Source organism: Eriocheir sinensis, chromosome 21 (assembly GCF_024679095.1).
Source record: "Eriocheir sinensis breed Jianghai 21 chromosome 21, ASM2467909v1, whole genome shotgun sequence".
Lineage (NCBI taxonomy): Eukaryota > Metazoa > Arthropoda > Malacostraca > Decapoda > Varunidae > Eriocheir > Eriocheir sinensis.
This window is the reverse complement of record NC_066529.1, coordinates 5,439,258-5,464,823: the sequence shown is the minus strand read 5'-3', so window position 1 is coordinate 5,464,823 and position 25,566 is coordinate 5,439,258. Positions and strand designations below refer to the sequence as shown.

Here is a 25,566-nt window from a genome sequence, read left to right as displayed (position 1 = left end):
GCTCTTTTCCTCTCCTTTCCCCTCCACCCCTCTTTTTCGTCTTGTTTCCCCTCCTCTCCATTCCTCTCCTCTCTTCTTCTCTCTCCTCTCTTTTTTCTTTCTCACCTTTCTCTGCTCTTTTCCCCTCCTTTCCCCTCCACCCCTCTTTTTTGTCTTGTTTCCCCTCCTTTCCATTCCTCTCCTCTCTTCTTCTCTCTCCTCTCTTTTTTTCCTTCTTGGAGGGCATTCTCTGAAGAGCGCTGTTTTTCAGTCTCACCTAATGACCTATGTACGAAGAGAGAGAGGAAGAGGGAGAGGGAGAGAGTGTGAGAGTGAGAGATTATTTATACTACTGCAACTTGTACTATCTTTGAATTCTTAATATCTTGTCAGCCTCATTTTCTAGGGTCAAACTATTCTCTGATATAATAGTGCTTGCAACGAAATGATGTAAGAAGTTTAGACGTTCGCCATGATGCAGGAACAGGACTGGCCGGTATATATCGCAATGTTCATGGCTTGTCTATGTTAATTGGGTGGTTTAAATGTGTAAATGTTTTCTTTTGGCGCTAGGTCTGCGCGCGCGCGTGTGTGTGTGTGTGTTCACGGCAATGTACAAGAACAGGATTTGCAGGCATATGGCATGTGGTATGTGGTATGTGGCGTTTAATTACTTCGTTTCAATGTGGGCAAAGTGATTGTTTGTTGTACAGTCGCCCCAAAACTGAAGTTCATCCCAGTACACAAAGTAATATGAAAGCGGTTTAAAACATGCGGCAATTACAGTTAGAATTTAAGTGGATCATGTATAGTATTTCGTTCATTCTTTGTTTTATTGTTTAAGTGTTGTTGCGCAGTCAGCTGAAAAAGTAAATTCCATTCCAGAACACAAGGTAATATGAAAGCGGCTTAAAACATACGCCATTTACAGTTAAAATTAAAATACATCATGTGTAGTTGTCATTCATTCTCTTTTTTGCCGTCTTAAGTATGTGTTTGTTGTCCGAGAAAGTAAATTCCACGCATGAACATCAAGTAATACGTAAAATGCAACGTGCTAATTAAAGTTCTGTAACACTCACATACCTGTTGAACCCTCACCTGCCGCTTCTGGCAACTAAGCGCGCCTTCTGCTGCTGCTCTTCGCAACAAATCATAGACTGCAAAAAAAGAAGAAAAGAAAAAAAAGTAACAATCTCAACTAGACAACAGGTCGCCCACTTTAACCTGACGTAACGCATCCTGTTCTCTCGCTTTTATGAAACAACTGCCGCCGGTGTAAAAAATGAACTTCAACGTTGTGCAAGTATGTGATAGTGGGAAAAAGTGGCCCCTAATCTAACCTAACCTGGATAAAACGGGTCTGGCGTCGTCTAATGTGGGGCACAACAAACACACGCCCCTCAAACGAAGCCGTCATACCCAAGGCAGGCATGACGAGGCGAGAAGGGGCAGGGGAGAGGGTGGGAAGTCCCCCTCTGCCCTGCGCGTCAATTACAGTGAGGCAGATCATAAGTCTGCCAACGTACCCGAGGCAGCACGACAAGGCGCGAAGAGGCAAGAGAAAGGATGGGAAGTCCCTCTCTGCTATGCCTGTCAATTGCTTTGAGGTGGACAACAGCACCAGACATGCACGCTTTCAAGGAGATCGAAACTGGCATACCCGGGGAGTTTTTTTTTTTTTTTTTTACAACATAGGAGACAGCTCAAGGGCACAAAAAAAAGAAACAATAATAAAAAAAGCCCGCTACTCGCTGCTCCTAAAAAAAAAAAAAAAGAATCAAAAGAATAGGCAGGGCAATGCAAGGGAAGAAGAGGGGAGTCGATGAATGTTCTGCCTGGCTATAACATTGAATTCCCCGCCTGCACATGAATTATATTTGCATTATAAACACACACACACACACACACACACACACACAGACACACACACACACACACACACACACACACACACACACACACACACACACACACACACACACACACACACACACACACACACACACACACACACACACACACACACACACACACACACACACACTCAAGAACGAAGCTTGCATACCAATGGCAATACGAATTAGTGAGTGCTCCATTGTACATGTTCCATTAGCCCATTCATTTTTGCTGCCAACACGGGAGTCGTCCATTTGATGCAACTGTGATGTAAGAATGAATGGACGTAAAAGGCAAATAAAAAAAAAAAAGCTCAATGGTACTTTCACTACCTACAGCGCAAAAAAAAAAAAAAAAGACTTAAATTGTGGTCAGACAGATGAGTTACGTTGGTCTTGTCGTGTAATTAGATGGTTCAAATAAAATGAGCTGTGCAGTGAGGGCTGATATTACCTGCACCCCCCCCCCTACCTGAGGCGAATATTTGCACACCTGTCCACCTGTCTCTCCGCCCGTCGAACCTGATGTATGAGCGCGATAGATCAAGGTCGAGCAATAATTAGTATTTTTTCCTTTTTTTTATTTTTAGTTTCACCAACAACCTTTTAAGTCCCTCATCTTCTCTTCTCTCCAACTCTAACCACTCACTTCCTTCCACTTCTCCCTCTCACACCTTCATTTACTCCCTCTCTCTCTCTCTCTCTCTATTCCGTGCCCCACCATGTATCTGTTATCTTCCTCCCTCCCTCCTGCTCCTCCTCCTCCTCCTCCTACCACTAGATTATTCATCCTCTCCCGAGGTCCACTATCTCAGTCACAGGAGGAACATCACGGACGTCGAGCAAAAAATAAATGTCTATAAGAAAACCTAATGAGAATACTTTCGCTACTATTCCTATTAAGGTAGAGAGAGAGAGAGAGAGAGAGAGAGAGAGAGAGAGAGAGAGAGAGAGAGAGAGAGAGAGAGAGCGAGAGCGAGAGAGAGAGAGAGACCCAGACATAAAAATCAGCCCGGGACACGTTAATATAAAAACAATACGAAAGCAAAACAGCCGAGGAACTTTGTCCAGTAAATGTAAAAGTAAACAAAGCTGGTGAGTGATAAGAATGAGTGATGTGACAGGCATAATCAAAAAAACAAAATATCACGAGGCTGGGAAGAAATATATACTGTGTGTGTGTGTGTGTGTGTGTGTGTGTGTGTGTGTGTGTGAGAGAGAGAGAGAGAGAGAGGTTAATATGTTGAAAGTTGAAGGACACCCCCCAGAGAGAGAGAGAGAGAGAGAGAGAGAGAGAGAGAGAGAGAGAGAAAACACTGAAGGAGCTCGACAGGAAATGAGCAGACAAATACACAGAAGGCTAGACACACGTAGTCAGGTAGCCGAAGCTCCTGAATATTTACTGAGACACTCGTTGCGACGCTCGCTTTGTTTCCCCCTGTTTGTTCTCACACGTAGGAGGAGGAGGAGGAGGAGGAGGAGGAGGAGGAGGAGAGCCGTCGACCACTTGAGTATATCATTTCTCCTATTTTTCTTCATCTGTCTCTCTGTCAATATATAACCTCCGTTTATTTGTCTGTCTGTCTCATCTTCTTGTTAGACAGTGTACCTCTTGCTCTATCTGTCTAATTAATCTCCCTTTTGTTCCTCTTTCTGTTCGTTCGTCTGTCTATCCTTCTGTCTTTCTATTATTGTATCTGTTTGTGTTCCTATCTCTCAATCCGTCCGTCAGTGTCTTTCCTATGTTAGTCTGTGTGTGTGTGTGTGTGTGTGTGTGTGTGTGTGTGTGTGTGTGTGTGTTCGCCACTAGTTCTGTCTGTCTGTCTGTTCGTCCATCCACTCCTCAGCATAATTGGGTGTCTCCGTCTCTGTCTGTCTTTCCTTCCCTCGTGTCTGTCTGTCTGTCTGCCTCTTGGGATCACCTTTTTCTTCCTTAGTGTCAAGAGAGACGAAGCGATTCTAAAAGTTACCCGTGACGCCTCATTTCACCGAGTTGATTTGCTGCCCCCCTCCTCCTCCTTCCTCCTCCTCCTCCTCCTCCTCCTCCTCCTCCTCCTCCTCTTCCTCCTCCTCCTCCTCCTCCTCCTCCTCCTCCTCCAGCCCATCATCGAGTCATCAAGAGAGTAATTATTTCACTCATCTTCTCATTTCACTGCCTTTTCGTCGTTCTTTCTTTTTTGGGGGTAATTTTTGTAATCATATTTTGCTCCCAATTCGAGTTTATGGGTTTCTTTTTTTATCCTTCCTTTTTAATTGCTCCACTAGATTTAAATTGGTTTCGTCTCTACCCGGTCTTATTAGTGTAGCTAATATCTTGTCTGCCTCCTTTTCCTCTTCTCCCTCCTCTTTATTTTCCTCTCTCCCCTCCTTTTCCGCCTCCACCACCTTTTTTCTCTTCCTATTCTTCTTCCTTCTCGTTTTTGTAATCCTTCTCTTCTTGCTCTTTGTCGTGCTTCGCCTTCTCCTCCTCCTCTTTGTCCTCCTTCTCCTCCTCCTCCTCTGACGCGTCCTTCTTTTCCCTCTCTTTATCCCCTGTTTTGCAATTTCCTTTTTCTTGCCTTTTGCCCCGCGTGCCTTTGTGAATGAGTCTGCTAAGAGAACGCAATTAACTCTCCGCTTGTCTCTGCTAATTAGGGAAGACATGAGGCGAGTGTGAAGACGTGAATCATAAATGCGAATAAAAGGAAAAAAAATAGAGATATTGAAAATGGAAGAGAGGAAATATAAAAACAATGGGGTAGTGGGGAAGAGGGTGGAGGTGCATAGAGATGATGGAAAGGGGAAGTAGAAGGTGAAAATAGGAGTATGTGGAAGGGTAAGCGCACGTAACTAGGTCTTTTGTTGTATGTTGAATGTTGCTGTATGGATGGATGTGTTGTATGGATGGAGGCTGACAGAATGTAATAGTTAATAATGACTGACTCGAAGGCCTTAAATCAGCAACATGAAGAAAAAAGAAAATTAGTGATTCATAGGTATTGAGTGAGAGAGAGAATGAAAATGAAAATGAAAATGAAAATGAGAATGAAAATGAGAGTGAAAATGAGGAAGAAAATGAGAAAGAAAATGAGGAAGAAAATGAGAAAGAAAATGAGAAAGAAAATGAGGAAGAAAATGAGGAAGAAAATGAGAAAGAAAATGAGAAAAAGAATGAGAATGAGAAATGAGAGAGAGAGAGAGAGAGAGAGAGAGAGAGAGAGAGAGAGAGAGAGCAATAAGAAGGGGCGTGCCCACCTACCAGCCCCCACCATTACCTTCCCTTATTCCGGTCGTGTGAAAGTCGCTGTCAAGGTTACTTACTTACATTCACCTGCGTCCTGTTCCTGTTTACCTGAGTTATCGCTGTTTTTCCTTCTCCTCCTTCTCCTCCTTCTTCTTCTCGTCCTCCTCCTCCTCTTCCTCCTCCTCCTCCTCCTCCTTCTTCTCGTCCTCGTCCTTGTTCCCTTTCTCTGTCCCTAATCTCTCTTAATTTTCTATACTGATTTATTTTCTTTCCCTTTCCGTTCATTTCCTTAACTTTCCGTTTCTTTCATTTCCTTTCTGTTCCTCTCCTTTCCTTTCCTTTCCTTTCCTTTACCTTTCCTTTCCTTTCCTTTCCTTCCTTCCCTTTCCTTTCCTTTTCTTTTTCCTCCTTTCCTTTCCTTTCCTTTCCTTTCCTTTCCTTTCCTTTCCTTTCCTTTCCTTCCTTCCCTTTCCCTTCCTTTCCTTTTCTTTTTCCTCCTTTCCTTTCATTTACTTTCCTTTCCTTTCCTTTCCTTTTCTTTCCTTTCCATTTGTTTTCTCTCCTTTCCTTTCCTTTCCTTTCCTTTCCTTTCCTTTTGTTTTCTCTCCTTTCCTTTCCCTCCGTTCCCATGCCTTACCTTTCCATATAAACTGGCTCATTTCAGACTTTTCATCAATTCTCTTCTCTACTCTCCTCCTCTCCTCCTCTCTCCTCTTATTTCCTCTCCTTTCGTGTCCTATCCTCTTCTCCTCCTCTTCTCCCTGCCTCCTGCTTTCCTCCGCTTTCGTTCATTTCTCAGTTTATAATATTCCTCTCCAATCTCTTCACATTTGCTTCTTCTCAGACGTATTAAAGTTTCATTCATACTCCTCAAATCTCTCTAAGCTGTCATTAACATGTGTGGGCTCATTTCCTGCCTTAATTTTTTTCTCTTTTCACGTGTTTTTAGAAATAGTTTGTTTTCAGTTTTTGTAGTAGTAGCAGTAGTAGTAAAAGAAGTCGTAGCACCAGTAGTAGTAGTAGTAGTAGTAGTAGTAGTAGTAGTAGTATGTGTAGCCGCAGCATATCAACAATTACAGTAAGAGAAAACAGTATAATGAGAAAGAAAAATCACTCCTGTAGAGGTTATTAAAAGTTTCCCATTCTTTCTGCTCCTCCGTCTCCTCCCCTTCCTCCTCCTCTTCCACCTCCTCCTATTCTTTTTCCTCCATCACCTAACTTTTTATATAACTTTAGTATATTAAGCAGCAGCACATCAACAACTACAGTAAGACACAACAGTATAACGAGAACAGAAAAATCACTCCTGAAAAGCTTATTAAAACTTTCCCACTGCTCCGCCGTCTCCTCCTCTTCCTCCTTTTCCTCCTCCTCCTCCTCCTCCACCTAACTGCCTGCCTTGGTATTTGTTTGTCTGCAGTACACAGTTACACAACCACACACACATTTTTCCTCTTTACTTTATCACTTTTTACCTCAACAGATTTTTCTTTATCCACAAACTCTCCCTTTCCTTCCGTGGTGTGTGCGTGCGTGACTTTACCTTTCTCCTTTTTTACATTTTTTTCTTGACGGGGGAGAGGACGCGTGTTAAGTTACCGTGCGTGGGTTGGCGTGTCGTGGGTGTGTTGGCGTGTGACGTGGTGGGCGTGTGGGCGTGTCTCCAGATATCGTTGTATATATTAGCAGATTATTCCTCTCCATTGTGTTCTTAGTCATTGCTCTGTTTGGCGTTTATCTCCTTTACTGACCTGACCTTTTCCCTTTTTGTTTGATATTCTTCCTTGTTTATTGTTTTTGTTTACTATCTTCTTTATTCTTCGTTTTATACCCTTATTTTTTTATACTATTACTTCTACTACCACCACCACCACCACTATACTACTACTACTACTACTACTACTACCACCACCACCACTACTACTACTACTACTACTACTACTATCACTACTACTGACACTACCTTTACAGATATTTCCTCCTGTCCAAGGCATATTTTTTTCGTAAAAGATCAAACAAACAGATTCGTGGAAGTCGGTCTATGCCTGAAATAAAGAGTCCGAAGCAGCAAGGGAAACAAATGCTAAAAAGTTGGAGATAAAAGGTAAAAAATGGTCAAAGGATAAAGACTGTAGAGAGAGAGAGAGAAGAGGGAAGGAAGAGAGGAAGAGGAGAATGCTAGGAGAGAAGGAGGGGGGGGAGAGGAAAGATCTACTGGGCAGCATCACGGTAGAGGAAGAAGACGGAAAGGAAAAAGGAAAAACAATATCCAGCCTCAGAAAATAATAATTGGGAGAGTGAAAACTGCGCCGGTAAACTTGAAGGAGGAGGAAAGAGAGACCGTGGCGTGGAGGAGGGAGGAGGAGGGAAGGAGAAAGAGAAGGGGAGGAGGAGGAGAAGACAGTGACAGGAAGAAGGAGAGGCGTAATGAGGTGAGGCAAGAGGAAGGGAAGGAGAAAGAAGGAAAGAGGGAAGGAAGGCATGAAGCAAGGAATGAAGGAAGGAGGGAAGGAGGGATGGAGGAAAGGAGGGAGGGAGGGAGGGACTGCAGAGCGTTCCTTGACGTCAAAATAAATAATGGTGGAAGGACTTGAGGAGGAGGAGGAGGAGGAGGAGGAGGATAAAGTGAAATAAAATAAAAAGCGAATTATATGAAAACTGAAACAGACATTAATGAGGTAAGGAGAGGAGATGATTCTGCAACACACACACACTCACACACACACACACACACACACACACACACACACACACACACACACACACACACACGCACACGCACACGTACACGCACAAAATACCACCAAAGAATAAAACGAGAAGAAATAAACCACAAAAAGATAACAGCAACAATGAGAACGGACAACAAAACGGACACACGGCGCTAAAAAAAAAAAAAAAAAAAAAAAAAAGTTGGGACGTGTGTAAAAATCCAACACAATTCTTTATGGGCGAGAAAATTGTAGCGTTTTCTTGGACGTAATAGGCCCGGTTCTTCTTACCTGGGGGAGGGTCGGCCAGGTAAGTGAAGGGAGGGATGGAGTGGGAGGAGGATTGGGGGGTGCAGGCAGGCAAAGGGGTGGTAGGTGAGATGATGGGGTAGGAGATTGGGTGACGGGATGGGGAGAGGAGGAAGAAGAGGGGAGGCAACGGAGTGGAGGCATGGTGGTGAAGCAGAGGAAGAAAGGTGGATTGGAAGGAAGGGAAGTATAGTAAGGGAAGATGAGACGAAGAAAAGAAAGTGAAGGTAAAAAGAAGGGCGTAAGAAATAGAGAGACTAAAAGGTGTAGATAAGAATGTTTGAATGAAGGGGAGGAGGGGAGGTAACTGAGTGGAGCAGCGGAATAAGGGTGGAAGGGAAGGAGGAAAATATAACGAGAGAAAAGGAGAAAAGGAAAAGAAGGGAAGGTAAAGAGATGGGAAGATGAAAAATAGAAAGTGAAGGGAATGGAGGAATAGAAGGGAAAAATGCAAAGAAAGTTGAGGGAATAAAAACAAACAAACAAACAAACAAAGGAAAGAACGGACCGGGGGAAAGGAAAAGGAGACATGAGAGGAAGGAAGAAGGGGAAGAAAGGAAGGGACGACAGGAGGGGAAGCATTTAGGAGGAAGTGGATGTAAGGTTCAAGGAAGGGGAAACGTGACGAGGAGAAAGGGAATATGAGAGAGAGAGAGAGAGAGAGAGAGATAGCCAGAAAGAGAGACGTGATTTACCGCTACACGTGTAAGTTATCTACCTGCAAACTAATTAGAATGCATAGGAGGCGGCGCAAGCATGAGTGAGGTGTGAGGACGAGTCAAGAGGAGTGACGGGAATACACAAAGACACAAAGGAACGGACTTGGGGAGGGAGAGGGAGAATGGGAAGAAATTGGGGTGAGAGTAGGCAACAAGGCGAGGACGAATGAAAGATGGAATGAAGGAGAGGAGGGAATGCACGGGAGGAAGCGGGAAAGAAATGTGGAAGGAAGGGAGGAAGGAGGAGTGGAAGGAAGAAAGGAAGGCAAGGGAGAGAGTAGGGAAGAATGGACGAAGGAACAAAGGAAGGAGCTAATGGTTGAAGGAAAGTAGATAATGAAAGAAAAAGAAAAAGAAGGAAGTTGGGGATTAATTTATTGAAGAGTGAAAGAATGAGTAAGGGAAAGAAGGAAGGAAGAAACAAAACAAACAAACAAACAAAGAAACAAGAGAGGAATGGGAGAATGAATTAATAATGAAAATGAAGGAAAGAAGGAAGGAAGAGAAAGAGAGAAATGAAATGAAAAGAGGAAGGAAGAATAGAGGAAAACTTGACTGTATAAAACAAAGAAATAAACAATCCAGGGAGGGGAAGAACGCACCGCTTCACCTTATCAAGATTCTAAGTCTGTGTTTGTACATGGAGCACGGGGGCGCCACACGTGTTTCCCGTTAACTCACTCTTATAAGCCGTGGGGTGAGGGCGAGGAAGCGGTGACAAAAATACACAATGACGGACAGGTGGGAAGAGGCTTACCTCCGCCTGATCTAATAAAGCTTTTGAGTCCATGACATGCAAGGAGAAGGGGAGGGAGCACGTGTATGTATTCAGTTAACTTATTTGGAGAAACTTGTACCAGAGTAATCGTTTGAGGAAGGCTGACAATTACACACAATGCCACACAAGGAAAGACTGTTGTTCACTCCTACAGATAGAGGTGTAAAGTCTTGTTTATGTCGAGGGGAGGGAGGAAGGGGAGGACGTGCATGCATTACGTATGTGGAGGGACTTTGAGGAGAGGGACCAGAAAAGGGTGATTTATTTACCTATGTTTTCCGGGCGTAGGGAGTTTGGTTGCCAGTTATGGGGAGCTGGGTTACCATCTGAGGGGAGTTAGTTAACTGTTTTATTAGATTACAGTGTTTGATCGGATCTAGTGGCTAAAACATCACACAGATAAACTGCAGCTGTTTATAATTTGTTTTACGACCCATGAACTTGCAGTGGAGGGGTGGAGAGTGAATGACCGCAGTCCAGGAGAATTCGTTACTCCTTAGTACATACGAGACGAAGGGAAATTGCAGGCTCGTTTTACCGTAATTGAACAAGATTGGACCAGAGGGATCGAGGGAGGATGATCGGCAGTCCCAGAGGTGAAATGACTTTAGCACATACAAGGGTAAGGGGAATGTGTAGCCTGGTAACGTATATGAATGAAATTGTATTAGAGACATCGAGGAGGGGAACCAGCTGTCCCAGGGAACTCTTCGTGACCTGGAAACAAATGCCACTGGACGAGAAATTTCTATTCGGAGCACGGCTGAGTGGGCGCGGGGCGGAGAAAAATCTGCGTCGCTCCTGATAGGCAAGAATTATGCGTCACTGAATCAGGTGTGTCAAGGTGAGGACGCCAGGTGAAGGGGATACTGGCCAGGGACTAATGAGTGGGAGCCCCGACGCGACCCTCACTGAGTTTTCCGATGATTGTTAATGTAATTAGCGAGCGGGGTGAATTAGTTACATACTGACGGGACCATTAGTGATTGTTTGTGTAATTAGCGAGCGTGGTTGAATGAATTATTGGCTGATCGGGTTGTGAAATGAATTGGGCCCACGTGTAAATATTGCAATGACGCTACTCGTTGTTGTTTTTTATGTTTTGTCAGTCGTTATAAGAATATTGCCACTAATCGCTGGTGAATTGCGTCTCATCTGTGGCAGTATTAGCAGAATGATAAGGAAGGGTCGCTGTTAAACTTCTACCTTTCCCTTAAAGAATATTGGCTAAGTAAGTCTGTCTGGCCGATGTCAATTCTTATCTGCTTACATTCTCTTAGTGTTGACGAAATAATTGTTACCGGAGTGTTTTTTCTCATTTTTTTACTTTCACTTCGTCCCTCCAGCTCGCGTTTTTCTCTACCGTGAGCCGCGCCGTGTGGTCGTGTCATTTGTTTCACCTTTACCTGACAGTTTGGGCACAGGAGAGTTGCGAAATCCACACTCATATGAATCTTAATCTAATATACGTATGTGTGTGTGTGTGTGTGTGTAGAGAGAGAGAGAGAGAGAGAGAGAGAGAGAGACCCATTATCACGTTGCGTCGTATACTTGTTGTGCCGCTCAGGTCTTATGCTAATGAGCTCAGCCTAATTATCATACTCGGACAGGTGAGGCGGGCGGCATTAGGACCACAGGTAACGCTGGGGGTCACTCGGTGTTATGAGGCCACGTGCACAGGTGAGGTAGGGGGGGGGGGGTGAGGGAAGTGGAGGAAGGTTGGGGAGGGTGAGGGAGGGGTGGAGGTGGGTAAGGGAGGATTGGGTGGGATCGGGAGGATAGAGATCAAGATGGTAATTATGAAGGACAGGTGGTGGTGGTGGGGGGGTGAAGGGACGGTAAAAGAGAAGGTACGAGAAGAGAAAAGAAGAAAGTAAGAAAGAAAGAGAAAGAAGAAAAGAAAGAAAGAAAAAAGAAAGAGTAAATGCACTTTTGAATGTATATATTAATAAATTTCCTCCTCCCTCCCAAGCACTCACCCCCCCCACACACACACACCACTCACCACCATTACCATCACCATCACATAGAGAGCATTCAACCTGATCGCCTTCTATTCGAGGCAAAGAGCTTTTCATCGGTCTGACCCTCATTAACGAAGGCTTGTGGCCGGGAGAAGCGCCCCTGAAAAATGGACGTGTTATTGCTGTGCTTGAGGGAAAACGAGGCTCATGTTATTTGGCGGGATGTGCGGCGTCTCATTAGCGGTCTCTGGGATAGGAAGGAACGAGAGGCCTTTTTTTTTTTTTTTTTTTTTTTTAACAACAAAGGAGACAACTAAAGATCACACAAAAAAGGAAACAATAATAAAAAGAAGCCCGCTACTCGCTGCTATTGCTATTGTTGTCGTTATTGTTATTTCTGTTGTTGTTTTTGTTGTTGTTGTGGCATTCAGCTATTATTGTTTGTGTTAAAATTATCTAATCTTTTGTATTGTAAAAAGGATTGAGAAGAGTATTGCTTGCTACCACACCTGTTCTCTTTTTCTTTCTTTCTTCTTTCTTTCTTTCATTCTTTGTCTCGTTTTCTTTTCTTCGCTTATAATTTTTTTTCTTTGCCCCTTTCTCTCTCTCTCTCTCTCTCTCTCTCTCTCTCTCTCTCTCTCTCTCTCTCTCTCTCTCTCTCTCTCTCTCTCTCTCTCTCTCTCTCTCTCTCTCTCTCTCTCTCTCTCTCTCTCTCTCACACACAATTAACAACACCTGCATTCCTGACGTTACGGTGCACTGCTTTTCCAGGTAAGTACAGGTGGGCGTAATTTGGCAGGCATGCAGGTAACAGGTAATATCGCTTTCCGGCCGGCACTTCCAACGTGTCAGTGAGAGTTGCTTTACGATTATTGGCGCAGTCGAGCATATAGCGCTAATTAAAGACAAATATAGCGAGCAGAGTAATATTTTAGTTGTGTTGTCGTTTCATGTGTAGAATATCGTTTTTCTTTTTTTCTTGAGATTTTTAGAGGTATCATTATTATTACTATTATTTTTATTATTATTATTATTATTATTATTATTATTATTATTATTATTATTATTATTATTATTATTATTATTATTATTATTATTATTATTATTATTATTATTATTATTATTATTATTATTATTATTATTATTATTATTATTATTATTATTATTATTATTATTACTCATTTCCTTATCTTTGTTACTTAAACTGAAAATTGTTACGCTAGTTTCTTGCAGTTAGGTCTTCGTTTTCCTTGCACTTTCTTTTCTTCTCTTTTTTCTTTAGCTTTATGTGCATTGAATATTTTTTTTAATGTGGAGGAAACTGCTCTTTTCTCTTACTTTTCTTTTTCAAGTGTACTGTATGTGTGTTTTGTTAAGTCCTTTCCCTCTACTGTATTTTCCTCTTCATATGACACAGTCTCTTTAAGTAGGAGAATATCAATACAGCTCTGAAATGATGTTTGAGGGATGCGAAATTAGATGTTATAGATTTCATTTCACTTTACAGTTTCTTCGTGCGTCCATTCTTGTCCCGCCTAATGAATCAATGCAGTAGTTAATTAGCATCTCCACTCTCTTAACCTTCTCAGTGGTAAACACTCTCTCTCTCTCTCTCTCTCTCTCTCTCTCTCTCTCTCTCTCTCTCTCTCTCTCTCTCTCTCTCTCTCTCTCTCTCTCTCTCTCTCTCTCTCTCTGTATTTTCATTGCGTTTTTTTCTGTTCTTTGTTCTCGTTTTTCCTTATTTTGTTCTTTGTTACTGTTTTTTCATTCCCCTTTTCTTTATTCTCAATTTTCTTTTTCTTCGTTCATATGTTTAATTATTTTTCTTCTCTTCCTCTTTTCATGCAAACGTGTTTATTTTTTTCCTTGTACCCCCATTTTCTCTCTCTCTCTCTCTCTCTCTCTCTCTCTCTCTCTCTCTCTCTCTCTCTCTCTCTCTCTCTCTCTCTCTCTCTCTCTCTCTCTCTCTCTCTCTCTCTCTCAACCCCCCCCTCCCCTCTCCCCCACACGTGGAGTGATAGGAATCTAACTTTTTTTGGAGCCTAGTCACAAGAGCTTCCATCAGTTGGGTAAGCCTGATGACGAACATCTGCTTAGGGCTATAGACTCGCCGTGTTCTAAGAGGTGACGAGTGTAGGAGCTCTTAGGAAGGAAGCTGCGTCGACCTGTTGATGGGACACGAAGAAGAGATAAGGCAGTTTTTTTTTTATGGCTGTGGTGGTGGTGGATGTGAATTTGGGATTAGGCTTGTGTGTGTAGAGGGGTGCAGGGGTAGTGATGGTGGGTGGGGGGGGATACCGTTCACAGATTATTGGGCAGAGTTTTATGTATGAAAATATCACTTCCTCTTCTTTTTTTCCTTCGCTGTCATCTTCTCTCGTATTTTTCCTCTTCGTTCCTTTTTTTCTATTTCTTTTCTTTTTCCATTACCGTCCTGCTCCTTCTCCTTCTACTTTCTCTCTTCATTACCTCCGTGCTCCTTCTCCTCCTACTCCCCTCTCCTCTTCCTCCCTCCTCTCCCTCCCTAGTTGTTGTTGTTGTTGTTGTTGTTGTTTTCTTCTTCCATCCATTTCCTCCTTCTTGTTTCTTCTTCTTTTGTCGGACCCAACCTTCCTGCAGAAAAAGTTAACGCGAAAACGATCACTTTCATATAAAAATCACAGTGTCTATTACTCCGTTGCGAGAGGAGCGGACCAAAATATCCTCTGCGTAACGAAGTGCCTAACGAATCGATTAAATTACCTGACCTTATGGACCAACGTGCGTTTAGATGCCAGTGTTTCTATTTTCTATTCGTCCTCTTCTTTTTGTTCTCGTACTCCTCCGTTACTTTCGATCATCTTTATCCATTCCGCCCTCGTGCCATATGATGTTTCGCATTAGGGGTTGAGGAGGAAGAGGAGGAGGAGGAGAAGGAGAAGGAGAAGGAGGAGGAGGAGAGGCTGAGGGAGTGGAGATCTTATTGTTTTTGAGTACATGGGTGGAAGAAGGAAGGTGCGATGGAAGGGAAGGTGGAGATCCATGCTATTTCAGGTCATTGTTGAAGAGAGAGAGAGAGAGAGGGAGGAGGAGAAGCAAGAAAGGAACACGGATTAAGGATATACACTGCTCCAGAACATGCGTCGAGGCCAGAGGTAGAAAGTAGGAGGACAAGGAGAGGGGTTGGCATGCTTTATAGGAACATGAATACAGGAAAGTGGGACGGAGAGGCAGGAAGGAGGGAACGAAAGAGGAAAACGTGCCTTGTCGACCATACTCTTCCGTCACACCTCGATCTCTCTGCCTGTAAAAAGGACGCTAGATCGAGCACGTCTTTTTACGGGAAGATGCGGAAACTCTTGACGCTTTGGGAGGGGGAGAGAGAGGGAGAAAAAAAAAAAAAAGAGGGAGAGAGAGGGAGAGATGCGGAAATTCTTGACGCTTTAGGATGGAGTGTGAGTGTGAGTGTGAGTGTGAGTGTGAGTGTGTGTGAAAGAGTGAAAGAGTGAAAGAGTGAGAGTGTGAAAGAGTGAGAGTGTGAAAGAGTGAGAGTGTGAAAGAGAGAGAGTGAGAGAGAGAGAGAGAGAGAGAGAGAGAGAGAGAGAGAGAGAGAGAGAGAGAGAGAGAGACGGCTTTTGTTCTCGGCGTCGTTTGTAAGGTTGTCTTGAAGTTAATGGTCGTCGTTTGTGTAGGTCGTTTTTAATGGTTTTGGCGACGGTTGAGAGATGTTGGCGATGAGAAAGAGGAGGAGGAGGAGGAGGAGGAGGAGGAGGAGGAGGAGGAGGAGGAGGTACTCATAATACTATTGTTTAACGTGGGTGTAAAGGATTTGTCTCATCTCTCTCTCTCTCTCTCTCTCTCTCTCTCTCTCTCTCTCTCTCTCTCTCTCTCTCTCTCTCTCTCTCTCTCTCTCTCTCTCTCTCTCTCTCTCTCTGCTCTTAACCCCCCCCCCCCCCCTCGCCTCCCGTATTTCCCTCCGTTACACCCATTTCTCTCTCCACTTCCTGCCACCCCTTATCTTCTCTCCTCCTCTCCAGCCTCCATATCTCGCCTTACTTTACTTCTCTCCCATTATCTCTTTCTCTCCTCTCGCCTTTCCTTGGCTTCATATATGGTCTGGTGCTGTTTTCTCCCTTCTCCTTACATTTATTCCTCCTTATATTAATTCTTCGTTTCTGTATACCTTATTTTTATTCTCGTTGTTTCCTCCCTATTTTTTTTCCCCTTTGTCTGCACCCTCTTCTGCAGTAGCTCATTCTTTCTAATTTTTTGTCTTCCATTCTTCCCATATCTTGACCCGCTTGATTTTGGACACTTTTGTAGCATTTCTCTGTATTTCCTGTGTTGGCATACATTCCAGTTGCTTTCCAGCCCTGTCGTCCTTTCTTTCTCTACTTTTACTCTTTTACGATCAAGCCTTCTATAAAACCTCGTACAACTCTTCATCTCCCTTTTCATTTCTTTGTGCTCTCACTCACCTGTTCTCTCCCACAGCATCACTTAGGCTCCTCGCACCTCCATTAAATATTATACACTGCATGCCGCTTTATGCCTTGTACGTTATTGCCGTGTTGGTAGAGCACACACGCGGGGGGGCGGGGGGGACGGGGATGCATGAGTTCGTTAAGGTAATTGTCTGGGAAGCAGGTGTGCCGTCTCTTACCCCCGTAGCAAGACGTGTGGCCTTAGTCGTCGCATTAGCACGCACTACTTGTCTTGTCCCGCGCTGGTATACACACTCTCTAATGCAGGTAGACGTGGAGAAAGGGTTGTTGTCTGTTTTTTTTTTTTTTTACTGCTTTACTGTTAGTGTGTTGTTGATTTGTCTTAAAAAGTGCTGCTTACTTGCGTCTCTCCTTACTTGTTATTGCTCTTATGAATAGAGACTCGGATGTGTGTAATATGATTCGTATTTACCTTTTCCATCCTTACTTTTGCTCTTGTTCTTTGGTAAGGAGGAAACCTTGCCTTCTTTGTCTTTGTCTCCGCTTATAGAGAAATGAAAACAGAGAAATGGTTGGTTTGTATGATTGTAATGTGATCGAGACCGATACGAGTACCCAGGCACGTTGGCTTACGCTTTGGGCATAAGCTGGCTGAGCAAAGACTAAAAATGAAATGCAACAAGCTCTGAAGGAGGGATTCAGGCAACACTAACCATATTTTTTTCTCCTCAGGTCACCTTCCTGCTGGTGGCCGCGGCCGCGTGCGTCCTGGGCGACAAAGGGGAGGTAAGTCCGGCACGGAGGGGAAGTTCTTGAGGCACAGGTGAACCAAGAACAACCTCCTGCCATTGCGATACCTTGATCGTCCTTTACGCTTCTCTTTAAGCGTGACTTAACAAAATTAAGTAGGAAGGCTTTCCTCACTTAACTCAATATTCAGTGTTCAAAATAATTTGTTACTATTTCTGTAGTTAGTTTTCATTTTATTGTTAGTTAAGACCTTTTGTTGATATTTATGCATTTCATATATCATATATTTTAATTAACTTTACATTGTCAAATGATATTTTTTGCTAAATATTGATATTTTTTCATGCTTTGGAACGAAGTAAATCATATATATATATATATATATATATATATATATATATATATATATATATATATATATATATATATATATATATATATATATATATATATAAAACACACACACACACACACACACACACACACACACACACACACACACACACACACACACACACACGAAGAAAATAGGCTCCAGATCCGCTTATTTGGTGTCACCGCTTCTGCTGCATAATGGCTGTGGTATTTGATAGAGACCACCAGTCTGCCCAACTGGTTTTTTAACAAAGCAAGCAGAGTCTGTCGAGGTGCCTCATCGCCCTCCTCTCCTCAGGTCATTGCCCGCACTGTGTCTGTCAAGTCTCCCGAACGAAGATCCAGCGTCATCTCCCACTTCACCCCCGCGGACCACAGATATGAGGCCACTGGGAGCGTGCTTATCGCCCCGGAGTCCGCGGAGGCCAGCAGGCCAGTCCAGCGAACCTACGGACCTCCAGCAGTCACTCAACAAGTGCAACCCGCTGTGCCAAGTGGACCCGCGCGTCCTGCCTCCAAGGCCTCTGGAGCCGCCCTTACTCGTACGGTAAAGGTCAAGACGCCTGTTAGGGTGCCCACTGTCATATCCCACTTCGTTCCCGCAGACCACAGATATGACGCTGAAGGGTCAGTCACCATCGTGAAGGGATCAGCTGCTTCCACCAGGGGTTCGGCTGCTGGCTCTGGCGCAGCGGCTCAGTTTGTGTCCCTTCCAGCGCCCCCCCGCAAGGTCAAGGTGGAACGAAAACTAAGTGCGTCTTCACAGGGATCTTCCAGTTCTGCTGCTGCCGCCGCCGCTGCTGCTGCTTCTGCCGCCAAATTGGCCCTGACGAGGACCGTCTCTGTCAAGAGCCCCGAGAGGGTGCCAACTGTCATCTCCCACTTCGTGCCAGCAGAACACAGATATGAGGCAACCGGCTCCGTCACCATCGTCAAAGGGTCACAGAATTCTGGAAGTGGCTCAGCTGGTGGCCAGGCTCAGTTTGTTTCAAGACCTGCCCCTGCTCCCAAACCCAGACGCCCTGCCCCAGTTCCCGCGCTTAAACTAGACAGCCAGTTTTCTGGAGCTTCTTCCTCAGCCTCCAACCTGGCTCTGACGAGGACCGTCTCCGTCAAGAGCCCCGAGAGGGTGCCCACTGTCATCTCCCATTTTGTGCCCGCCGAGCACAGGTATGAAGCTACCGGCTCCGTCACCATCGTCAAGGGGTCGCAAAACGCTGCAAGAGGAGGTTCCCTGAGTGGATCATCTGCTTCACAGGCCACGTTTGTGAAACCTGCTGCCCCTGCCCCTGCCCCTGCCCCTGCCCCTGTTCAGTTTAAGGTGAAGAAAATTAGCAGACCTGCACAGACCTTCTCTTCTGCTGCTTCCTCCGCCGCCAACTTGGCCCTCACAAGGACGGTCTCCGTCAAGAGCCCTGAGAGGATACCCACCGTCATCTCCCACTTTGTTCCTGCCGAGCACCGCTACGAGGCCACTGGCTCCGTCACCATCGCTAAGGGGTCACAAGGCGCCACGAGGAGGGTTTCAGGTGCATCAGGGTCTGCTGCAGGGGCTCAGGTCTCATTCAGACCAGCTGCTATTCCCCTCCCCGTAGCCTCCTTAGCCTCGCCTAAACCGCGTGTTGAAGCTGTCCGCAAAGCATCATCAGGCTCTGAAGCCAACCTGGCTCTGACGAGGACAGTCTCAGTCAAGAGCCGCGACAGGCAGCCCACCGTCATCTCGCACTTTGTACCCGCCGAGCACCAGTACGAAGCTACCGGCTCCGTCACCATCGTGAAGGGGTCGTCTGGAGGCCGTCAATCAAGTGGTTTTAGTCAGGCCTCGTCTAGCTCCGGCAGGAGAGTTTCGGGAGGTAGTTCATCATTTGGAGCCACCGGCGGATCGTCGTTCTCTACTTTTGGTCAAGCGTCTGGAAGTGCCGCTGGTGCATCAGGTAGCCAGGCTGCCTTTGGACAACGTCAGGGCGGGTCATTTGGTGCCTCTGCCTCTGGAAGCTCCTCGGGCAGTAGTGGATCATTCAGTGCTTCTAGTCAATCGTCAAGAAAGCAAGAGTCACTCAGCGCCAGCCGCAAGGCTGCCTCCTCAGGTCAATCCGCCAGTGGCAGAGTTTCTTTCGGAGCCAGTCAGGCAGCATCCGCTGGTGCCTTTGGTCAGGCCTCTGGAAGTGCCAGTCAGGCAGCATCCGCCGGTGCCTTTGGTCAAGCATCTGGACGTGCCAGTCAGGCAGGTTCAGTCAGCGCCAGTCAGAAGGCATCGGCTAGCTCCAGCAGGGCAGAATCATCTTCAGCAAGGAGACAGTCAGCAGCAGCAGCCTCCACCAGTCAAAGTTCAGGTTATGGTACCTCAGCGTCTGCTCAGCGATCACAAGCTTCCGCCGCAGCCGCTGCAGCAGCCGCAGCCGCCAGAGGTTCATCCTCTGAGTCCTACACTTACCGACTGGCGGAACCTTACCGAGGCGGCAGCTCAGTGAGTGCTGCCGAACTTCTCGCCGAACTCAAGGCCTTCAGGGAGGAGTCAGCGAGATCAGGAGTCAAGATCAGCCAAACGAGACAGTCCGGCAGAGACGACGATGGCAGTGTAAGTATTTCTTTCACAATGTGTTCCTTTGTCTGTGTATAACAGTTGGCAAAATGCCCTGTTCCCTTGTCTCCATAGCTGATTAGGTCTTATTAAAGAGAGAGAGAGAGAGAGTATCCTGGTGTGTGTGTGTGTGTGTGTGTGTGTGTGTGTGTGTGTGTGTGTGTTGTGAGGTTAAGACTTTGTTATGTATGTATACATTTGATAGGTGTCATCGAAACCATTCCATCTCTTCGTTATCACGTGTTTGAATGACAAGAAAATGTTTGCCAACTCAGCCTCTTCCATTCTAATTTTTCGCTTTGCCTTTAATCATTAATATATTGTGTTAATATGACATCCATATTCTTGCGAATTCTATATAAATTTAACTTGAATGCGAAACCCATATTTAACTTTTGCAAGCAAGATAGCAGGCTGTCGCAGCTGTGGGGTCCTGTGACTTGGCTACAAATACCTTGATTAACTGTCATTGAGCCATTACCAAACATCAGCCCCCATGGAAGGTTCAATTCAAACCAGCAGTGCCCAGACCTATATCAGTTCGCCATTAATATCATCTCTAAAACACTGGACATGTTAGGGTTTAGGAGCATACATGAGCTAACCCCTGCCAGCCGTGCCTAACAGAGCCCTCCCTGTGTCGCCATGTTCCCGGCAGGGCACAGACCCGTACAACTTCAGCATCCGGGTGCAAGACTCCTCCTCGACCAATTACCAGAGCCGCGATGAGTGGGTCGGGGATGATGGGGTCACCTACGGCTGGTACACAATGCTCATGCCAGATGGCTTCTTCTACAACTACACATACACCTCCCATCCTGTCAAGGGCTACCAGGTACACCCACTCAGGCCCGTGCCACCAACCTCTCTACTTTACAGCTCCATTTCCTGATGTTTTCGCCCCTTTTATGTCTCCTTTTCCATGTCACTCCAAAGTCCTGTTGCTGATTCCCTTCCTTAGTGATGAAGATGAGGGTAGTATTCGTCTTCTTCCTCCATCTTCTCTTCCTTCTCCTCCATCTCCATCTCCTCCTCCTCCTCCTCCTCCTCCTCCTCCTCCTCCTCCTCCTCCTCCTCCTCCTCCTCCTCCTCCTCCTCCTCCTGCTCCTCCTCCTCCTCCTCCTCCTCCTCCTCCTCCTCCTCCTTATAATCATCATCTTTATCTAGTTATCTTACCCATTTATCTATCTCCGTATTAATGCGTGTATATATAAGTTATGTAGGTTCTTTTTTTTTTTTAAATGTATATTATAAACTTTGCATGAAAATAACGACTTTTTAAAGATTGTCAGATTTCTTTTGCACTCATTTCTGTATTGTCCAACTTCATGATAATCAAATTCATTTAGTAAATCAAAATTCCCCAAAGACTGTTTTCAGTGAGAGCTTAAAATCACAACATTATTTTCACTTGTGTTTTTACGTTTGATTTACGTATGTAGTCTCTTTTTCATTCATTGTTAGTAACTTTCGTCTGGTGTATAATTTATTCCCTTTGTAACAGTTTCACACATGTTCAGTATGTTATCAGTTCATGACTTGTTTATTAGTTTGTTTGTGTCTCTGTAAATGTCTGTCTCTGTCTCTCTGCCTTTTTGTCTTTTTATCTGTGTCCTAATCTGTATGTCTATCTATCCGTCTGTCTTTCTGTCTGTCTGTCTGTCTATTTCTGTCTTTCTATGTTCGAGTGTGTAGACACTTATCAGTCACTAACAAACTGTCTATTAATAGTTTGTCAATGTTTTCTACACTCTACCATTTATTTTTGCTCTTCTATGTTTCTGTCTGCATGTATCGTTTCTATTTGTTTGCTCATTTGTTTATCCAACTCAATTCTACGTCTTGCCGTTACTTTACTCTATATGTTTTGTACTTGTCTTTTCCTTCCAATTATCTGTCTTGTGTCTGTTTCTTCTGTCCACTAGTCTGTCAGCACTTCCACGTTACATGTGATCATAACAACATGTTTGACTTACCAAGACCACCATTTGACCAGCCACGCCAGGCAGGCAACACAAACAGACAACAGTACATAAAAGCATGCTTGACACAAACAGACCCGTACGGGGGAAGGAGAAGGGACTTTCTCTGCAACTAAGGTTCACATCTAAAACCAAAATTTTCATGTTCATTTCAGAAAAAAAGCCATTTTTTTTTTCACTGATTGTATTTATTCTAGGACTGCAGACATTGGCTTCGTGAAAACAGCAATTGCATGATTTGTGTTTTAAAAAGGGTCATTGCTGACAAGGGGAGTGCATTAGAAGTTATGTGGAAATCACTGGGATATACAATTGTAATGATAATTATGTAAAGGGAGATTGGAGTACAAGATTCATATCAGATAAAGGATTAAAAGCGGAGAAACATGAAGTTAAATAAGTGACGTACTAAGAATGGTAAGCTCTATGTCAACATATTTCTGGATACGACGAGACAGTGTGACGTTTGGTCTTTTATTGTGTATGACAGTCTTTAACATTTTGCTTTCTTTATAGGTCAAGGTGACGAAGGAAGACTCCGGCATCGCCCTGAAGCCCGTCGAGGCAGACATCTTTGCTCCGGCCACCGTTTTCTCTGACAAAGGAATCGGAAGGTTCGCTGACTTTGCCATCTCTGGCGTCAACAACGACTACCAAGAGCCAAACACCATGAACTACGAAGAGAACGCCGCCGCTATGTTCGCCGAATCACTCGCTGAGGCTATGAATGTTCAACAATCCTCCTCCACTAGGGCCGCCGTCTCCTCCGGGCCTGCCAGTCACATCTGTGGACATAGGATCGTTCGTGAACGTGGCTCCAAGACACCCGGCAGCAGGACCCTTGAAGGACTAGTCTACGGGCCCTGCACCTACACCGAGGAAGCTGCCATCCGCGTCACAGAGGAAAGGAGAGGAAGCTCTGGCTCAGGGTCACGTGGCTCATTTGGTGCCTCGGGCTCAGCTTCTGGTTTTTCGGCTCAAGGATCCTCATCAGGTTTTGCCAGCAAAGCTTCTGGCTCATCTTCAGGTGCCTCCTCGTCATCAGGATCAGCCTCTTTCGGTTCATCTGCTGCCTTTGCTGGCAAGGCCTCTGGTTCGGCCTCACGGTCCTCCTCGTCCTCTGGATCAGCCTCTTCAGGCTCATCTGCTGCTTTTGCTAGCAAGGCTTCTGGTTCGGCCTCTCAGTCTGTCAGCCAGATTTCTGGTTCTTCTTTCGGTGCTGCCAGCAAGGCTGCTGATGCTGCATTTGTGTCTGCTAGCCAGAGCTCTGGATCTGCCTTCGGATCTGCCAGCAAGGCATCCGGCTCTACCTTTGGATCTGCCAGCCAAAGCTCTGGTTCTGCCAGTGCCAGCAAGGCATCAGGTTCTGCCTTTGGTTCTGCCAGCCGCGGCTCTGGTTCTGCCAGTGCCAGCAAGATCTCAGGTTCTGCCTTTGGATCTGGCAGCCAAAGCTCTGGTTCTGCCTTTGGATCTGGCAGCCAAAGCTCTGGTTCTGCCTTTGGATCTGGCAGCCAAAGCTCTGGTTCTGCCTTTGGATCTGGCAGCCAAAGCTCTGGTTCTGCCTTTGGATCTGCCAGTCGCGGCTCTGGGTCTGCCAGTGCCAGCAAGGTCTCAGGTTCTGCCTTTGGATCTGGCAGCCAAAGCTCTGGTTCTGCCTTTGGATCTGGCAGCCAAAGCTCTGGTTCTGCCTTTGGATCTGCCAGTCGCGGCTCTGGGTCTGCTAGTGCCAGCAAGGTCTCAGGTTCTGCCTTTGGATCTGGCAGCCAAAGCTCTGGTTCTGCCTTTGGATCTGGCAGCCAAAGCTCTGGTTCTGCCTTTGGATCTGGCAGCCAAAGCTCTGGTTCTGCCTTTGGATCTGCCAGTCGCGGCTCTGGGTCTGCCAGTGCCAGCAAGGTCTCAGGTTCTGCCTTTGGATCTGGCAGCCAAAGCTCTGGTTCTGCCTTTGGATCTGGCAGCCAAAGCTCTGGTTCTGCCTTTGGATCTGCCAGTCGCGGCTCTGGGTCTGCCAGTGCCAGCAAGGTCTCAGGTTCTGCCTTTGGATCTGCCAGTCAAAGCTCTGGTTCTGCCTTTGGATCTGCCAGTCGCGGCTCTGGGTCTGCCAGTGCCAGCAAGGTCTCAGGCTCTACCTCCGGATCTGCCAGCCGTAAAGTCTCCTCTGGTTCTTCAGGCGCTGGGTCCAGTTTCTTCCAGTCTTTGGGTTCATCTGGTAGTTTGAGCTCATCGGGCTCGTCTGGAGCTCAGTTCTTCGGGTCAGCAGGAGCCTCCAGATCAGGGAGTTCCGAGGAATCTGGATCGGGACGGTATTCCTCAGGATTTACTTTCCAAACCTCCTCCAGCCCATCCAGTTCTGAGGAAAAATCTGGTGAATCATCCTCCAAATTCCAGTCCAGCTCCAGCTCCTTCTCAAGTGGGTTTTCGTCATCTTCTCGCAGTGGTGGAGGAGGATCTGGAGGATCCCTCACGCGCACAGTTTCTGTCAAGTCTCCCGTCCGTCACTCAAGTGTCATCAGTCACTTTGTCCCCGCCGACCACGTTTATGATGCCAGCGCAGGCGTCACGCTCGGCAGCTCCTCGGTGAGACAGTCTTCAACCCCATCCAGAGCTGTGTTTGTGTCTGCAAAGTCAGGTGAGTCTGCCGCAGCTGCTCGTAAAGCTGCCGAGGCTGCCCTTGCCGCCGCCTCTCGCTCTGCTGCTTCTAGGGCCTCGAACTTGGCTCTCACCCGCACTGTTGCCGTCAAGTCCCCAGAGAGACACACCAACGTTATTTCTCACTTTGTTCCCGCCGAGCACAGGTATGAGGCCGTCGGGAGCGTCACCATTCGCAGGGATTCGGAGCAGTCCACGGCGTCCGTGTCTCCCGTCAGGACCTTCACTGTCAAATCCTCTCCCGCGCCAGCCCCAGCCAAAGCCCCCGTTCGTGCCCCAGCCCCGGCTCCTGCCCGTGGTTATGGCACTCCCTCTCGCTCTGCCTCTCCCTCCAATCTATCCCTCACTCGCACTGTTTCCGTTAAGAGTCCGGAGAGAAAGTCAAGCGTCATCTCCCACTTCACCCCCGCCGAGCACAAGTACGAGGCTACTGGCTCAGTCACCATCAACCAGTCGTCAGCTTAAGTAACTGTCCAAGTGTCTCGTCGTCAGTCCTCTGTATCCTCACCGTCCGTATTGATGTTTTAGTGTCTGTACAATGTAGACAGTGTTATGATTAAGTCGATGCTTTGTATCTTCTGTGATGTGCTGTGAGTATTGCTTGGCAGTGGGCGAGCAGAGCGATTCACTAACCCTTTGCCTCTTTTTTTCACCCGTAACTCGTTACCTTTGTCCCTAAACTCCCTATACCAACCCTCTCTCCACTCCCTCATCCCTGAATCTGCCTGGGACCCGCGGGAATTTTCGTGTTGTCTTTCCTCTCCGCACTGATGTATTTGTTCTATTTATTCGACTCGATCCCGAAGTACCTTATTTACGACCTCTTTAGTGGGACGAACTGAAGCTTCTATTTATTGAGATTTTCTTGAAAAAATAATATTTTACTGATCTATGTTTCCTTTACCCTTACACATTAGGGCTTGGTAACCAATCTCTTGTCCTTCTACAATAAAGTATTTGAGGCGGTTGACAGAGATGAAAATTATGATGTAATCTATCTTGATTTTAGTAAAGCGTTTGACAAAGTTCCTCACCAACGACTGTTGCTTAAATTACAGGCTCACGGAGTAGAGGGTAAAGTTTTGAACTGGGTCAAGGCGTGGCTTAGCAATAGGAAGCAAAGAGTGCAAATCAATGGTAAAAGATCTGACTGGGGATGTGTTACGAGTGGGGTCCCACAAGGTTCGGTATTAGGTCCACTTTTGTTTATTATTTATATCAATGACT

The 25,566-nt window shown here is 45.7% G+C and overlaps 1 protein-coding gene across 44 annotated transcripts in view; it reads left to right on the top strand.

Moving 5' to 3' along the window:
* The window catches only part of LOC127001563 (hornerin-like), a 47,961-nt gene extending 22,736 nt beyond the window's left edge, over window positions 1-25,225 (top strand). Inside the window, exons 2-7 of one of the 44 annotated variants that reach the window (XM_050866309.1) lie at window positions 16,738-16,791; window positions 17,429-19,708; window positions 20,370-20,546; window positions 22,210-23,149; window positions 23,309-23,434; window positions 23,594-25,225. In XM_050866309.1, coding sequence (XP_050722266.1) covers window positions 16,738-16,791; window positions 17,429-19,708; window positions 20,370-20,546; window positions 22,210-23,149; window positions 23,309-23,434; window positions 23,594-24,804 — 4,788 coding nt within the window. In that variant the 3' untranslated portion in view covers window positions 24,805-25,225. Of the gene's footprint in view, window positions 1-16,737; window positions 16,792-17,428; window positions 19,709-20,369; window positions 20,547-22,209 lie in introns of all 44 variants that reach the window. The other 43 variants (XM_050866305.1, XM_050866302.1, XM_050866303.1 and 40 more) reach the window with 43 other exon arrangements.
* Window positions 25,226-25,566: the final 341 nt, after the last annotated feature.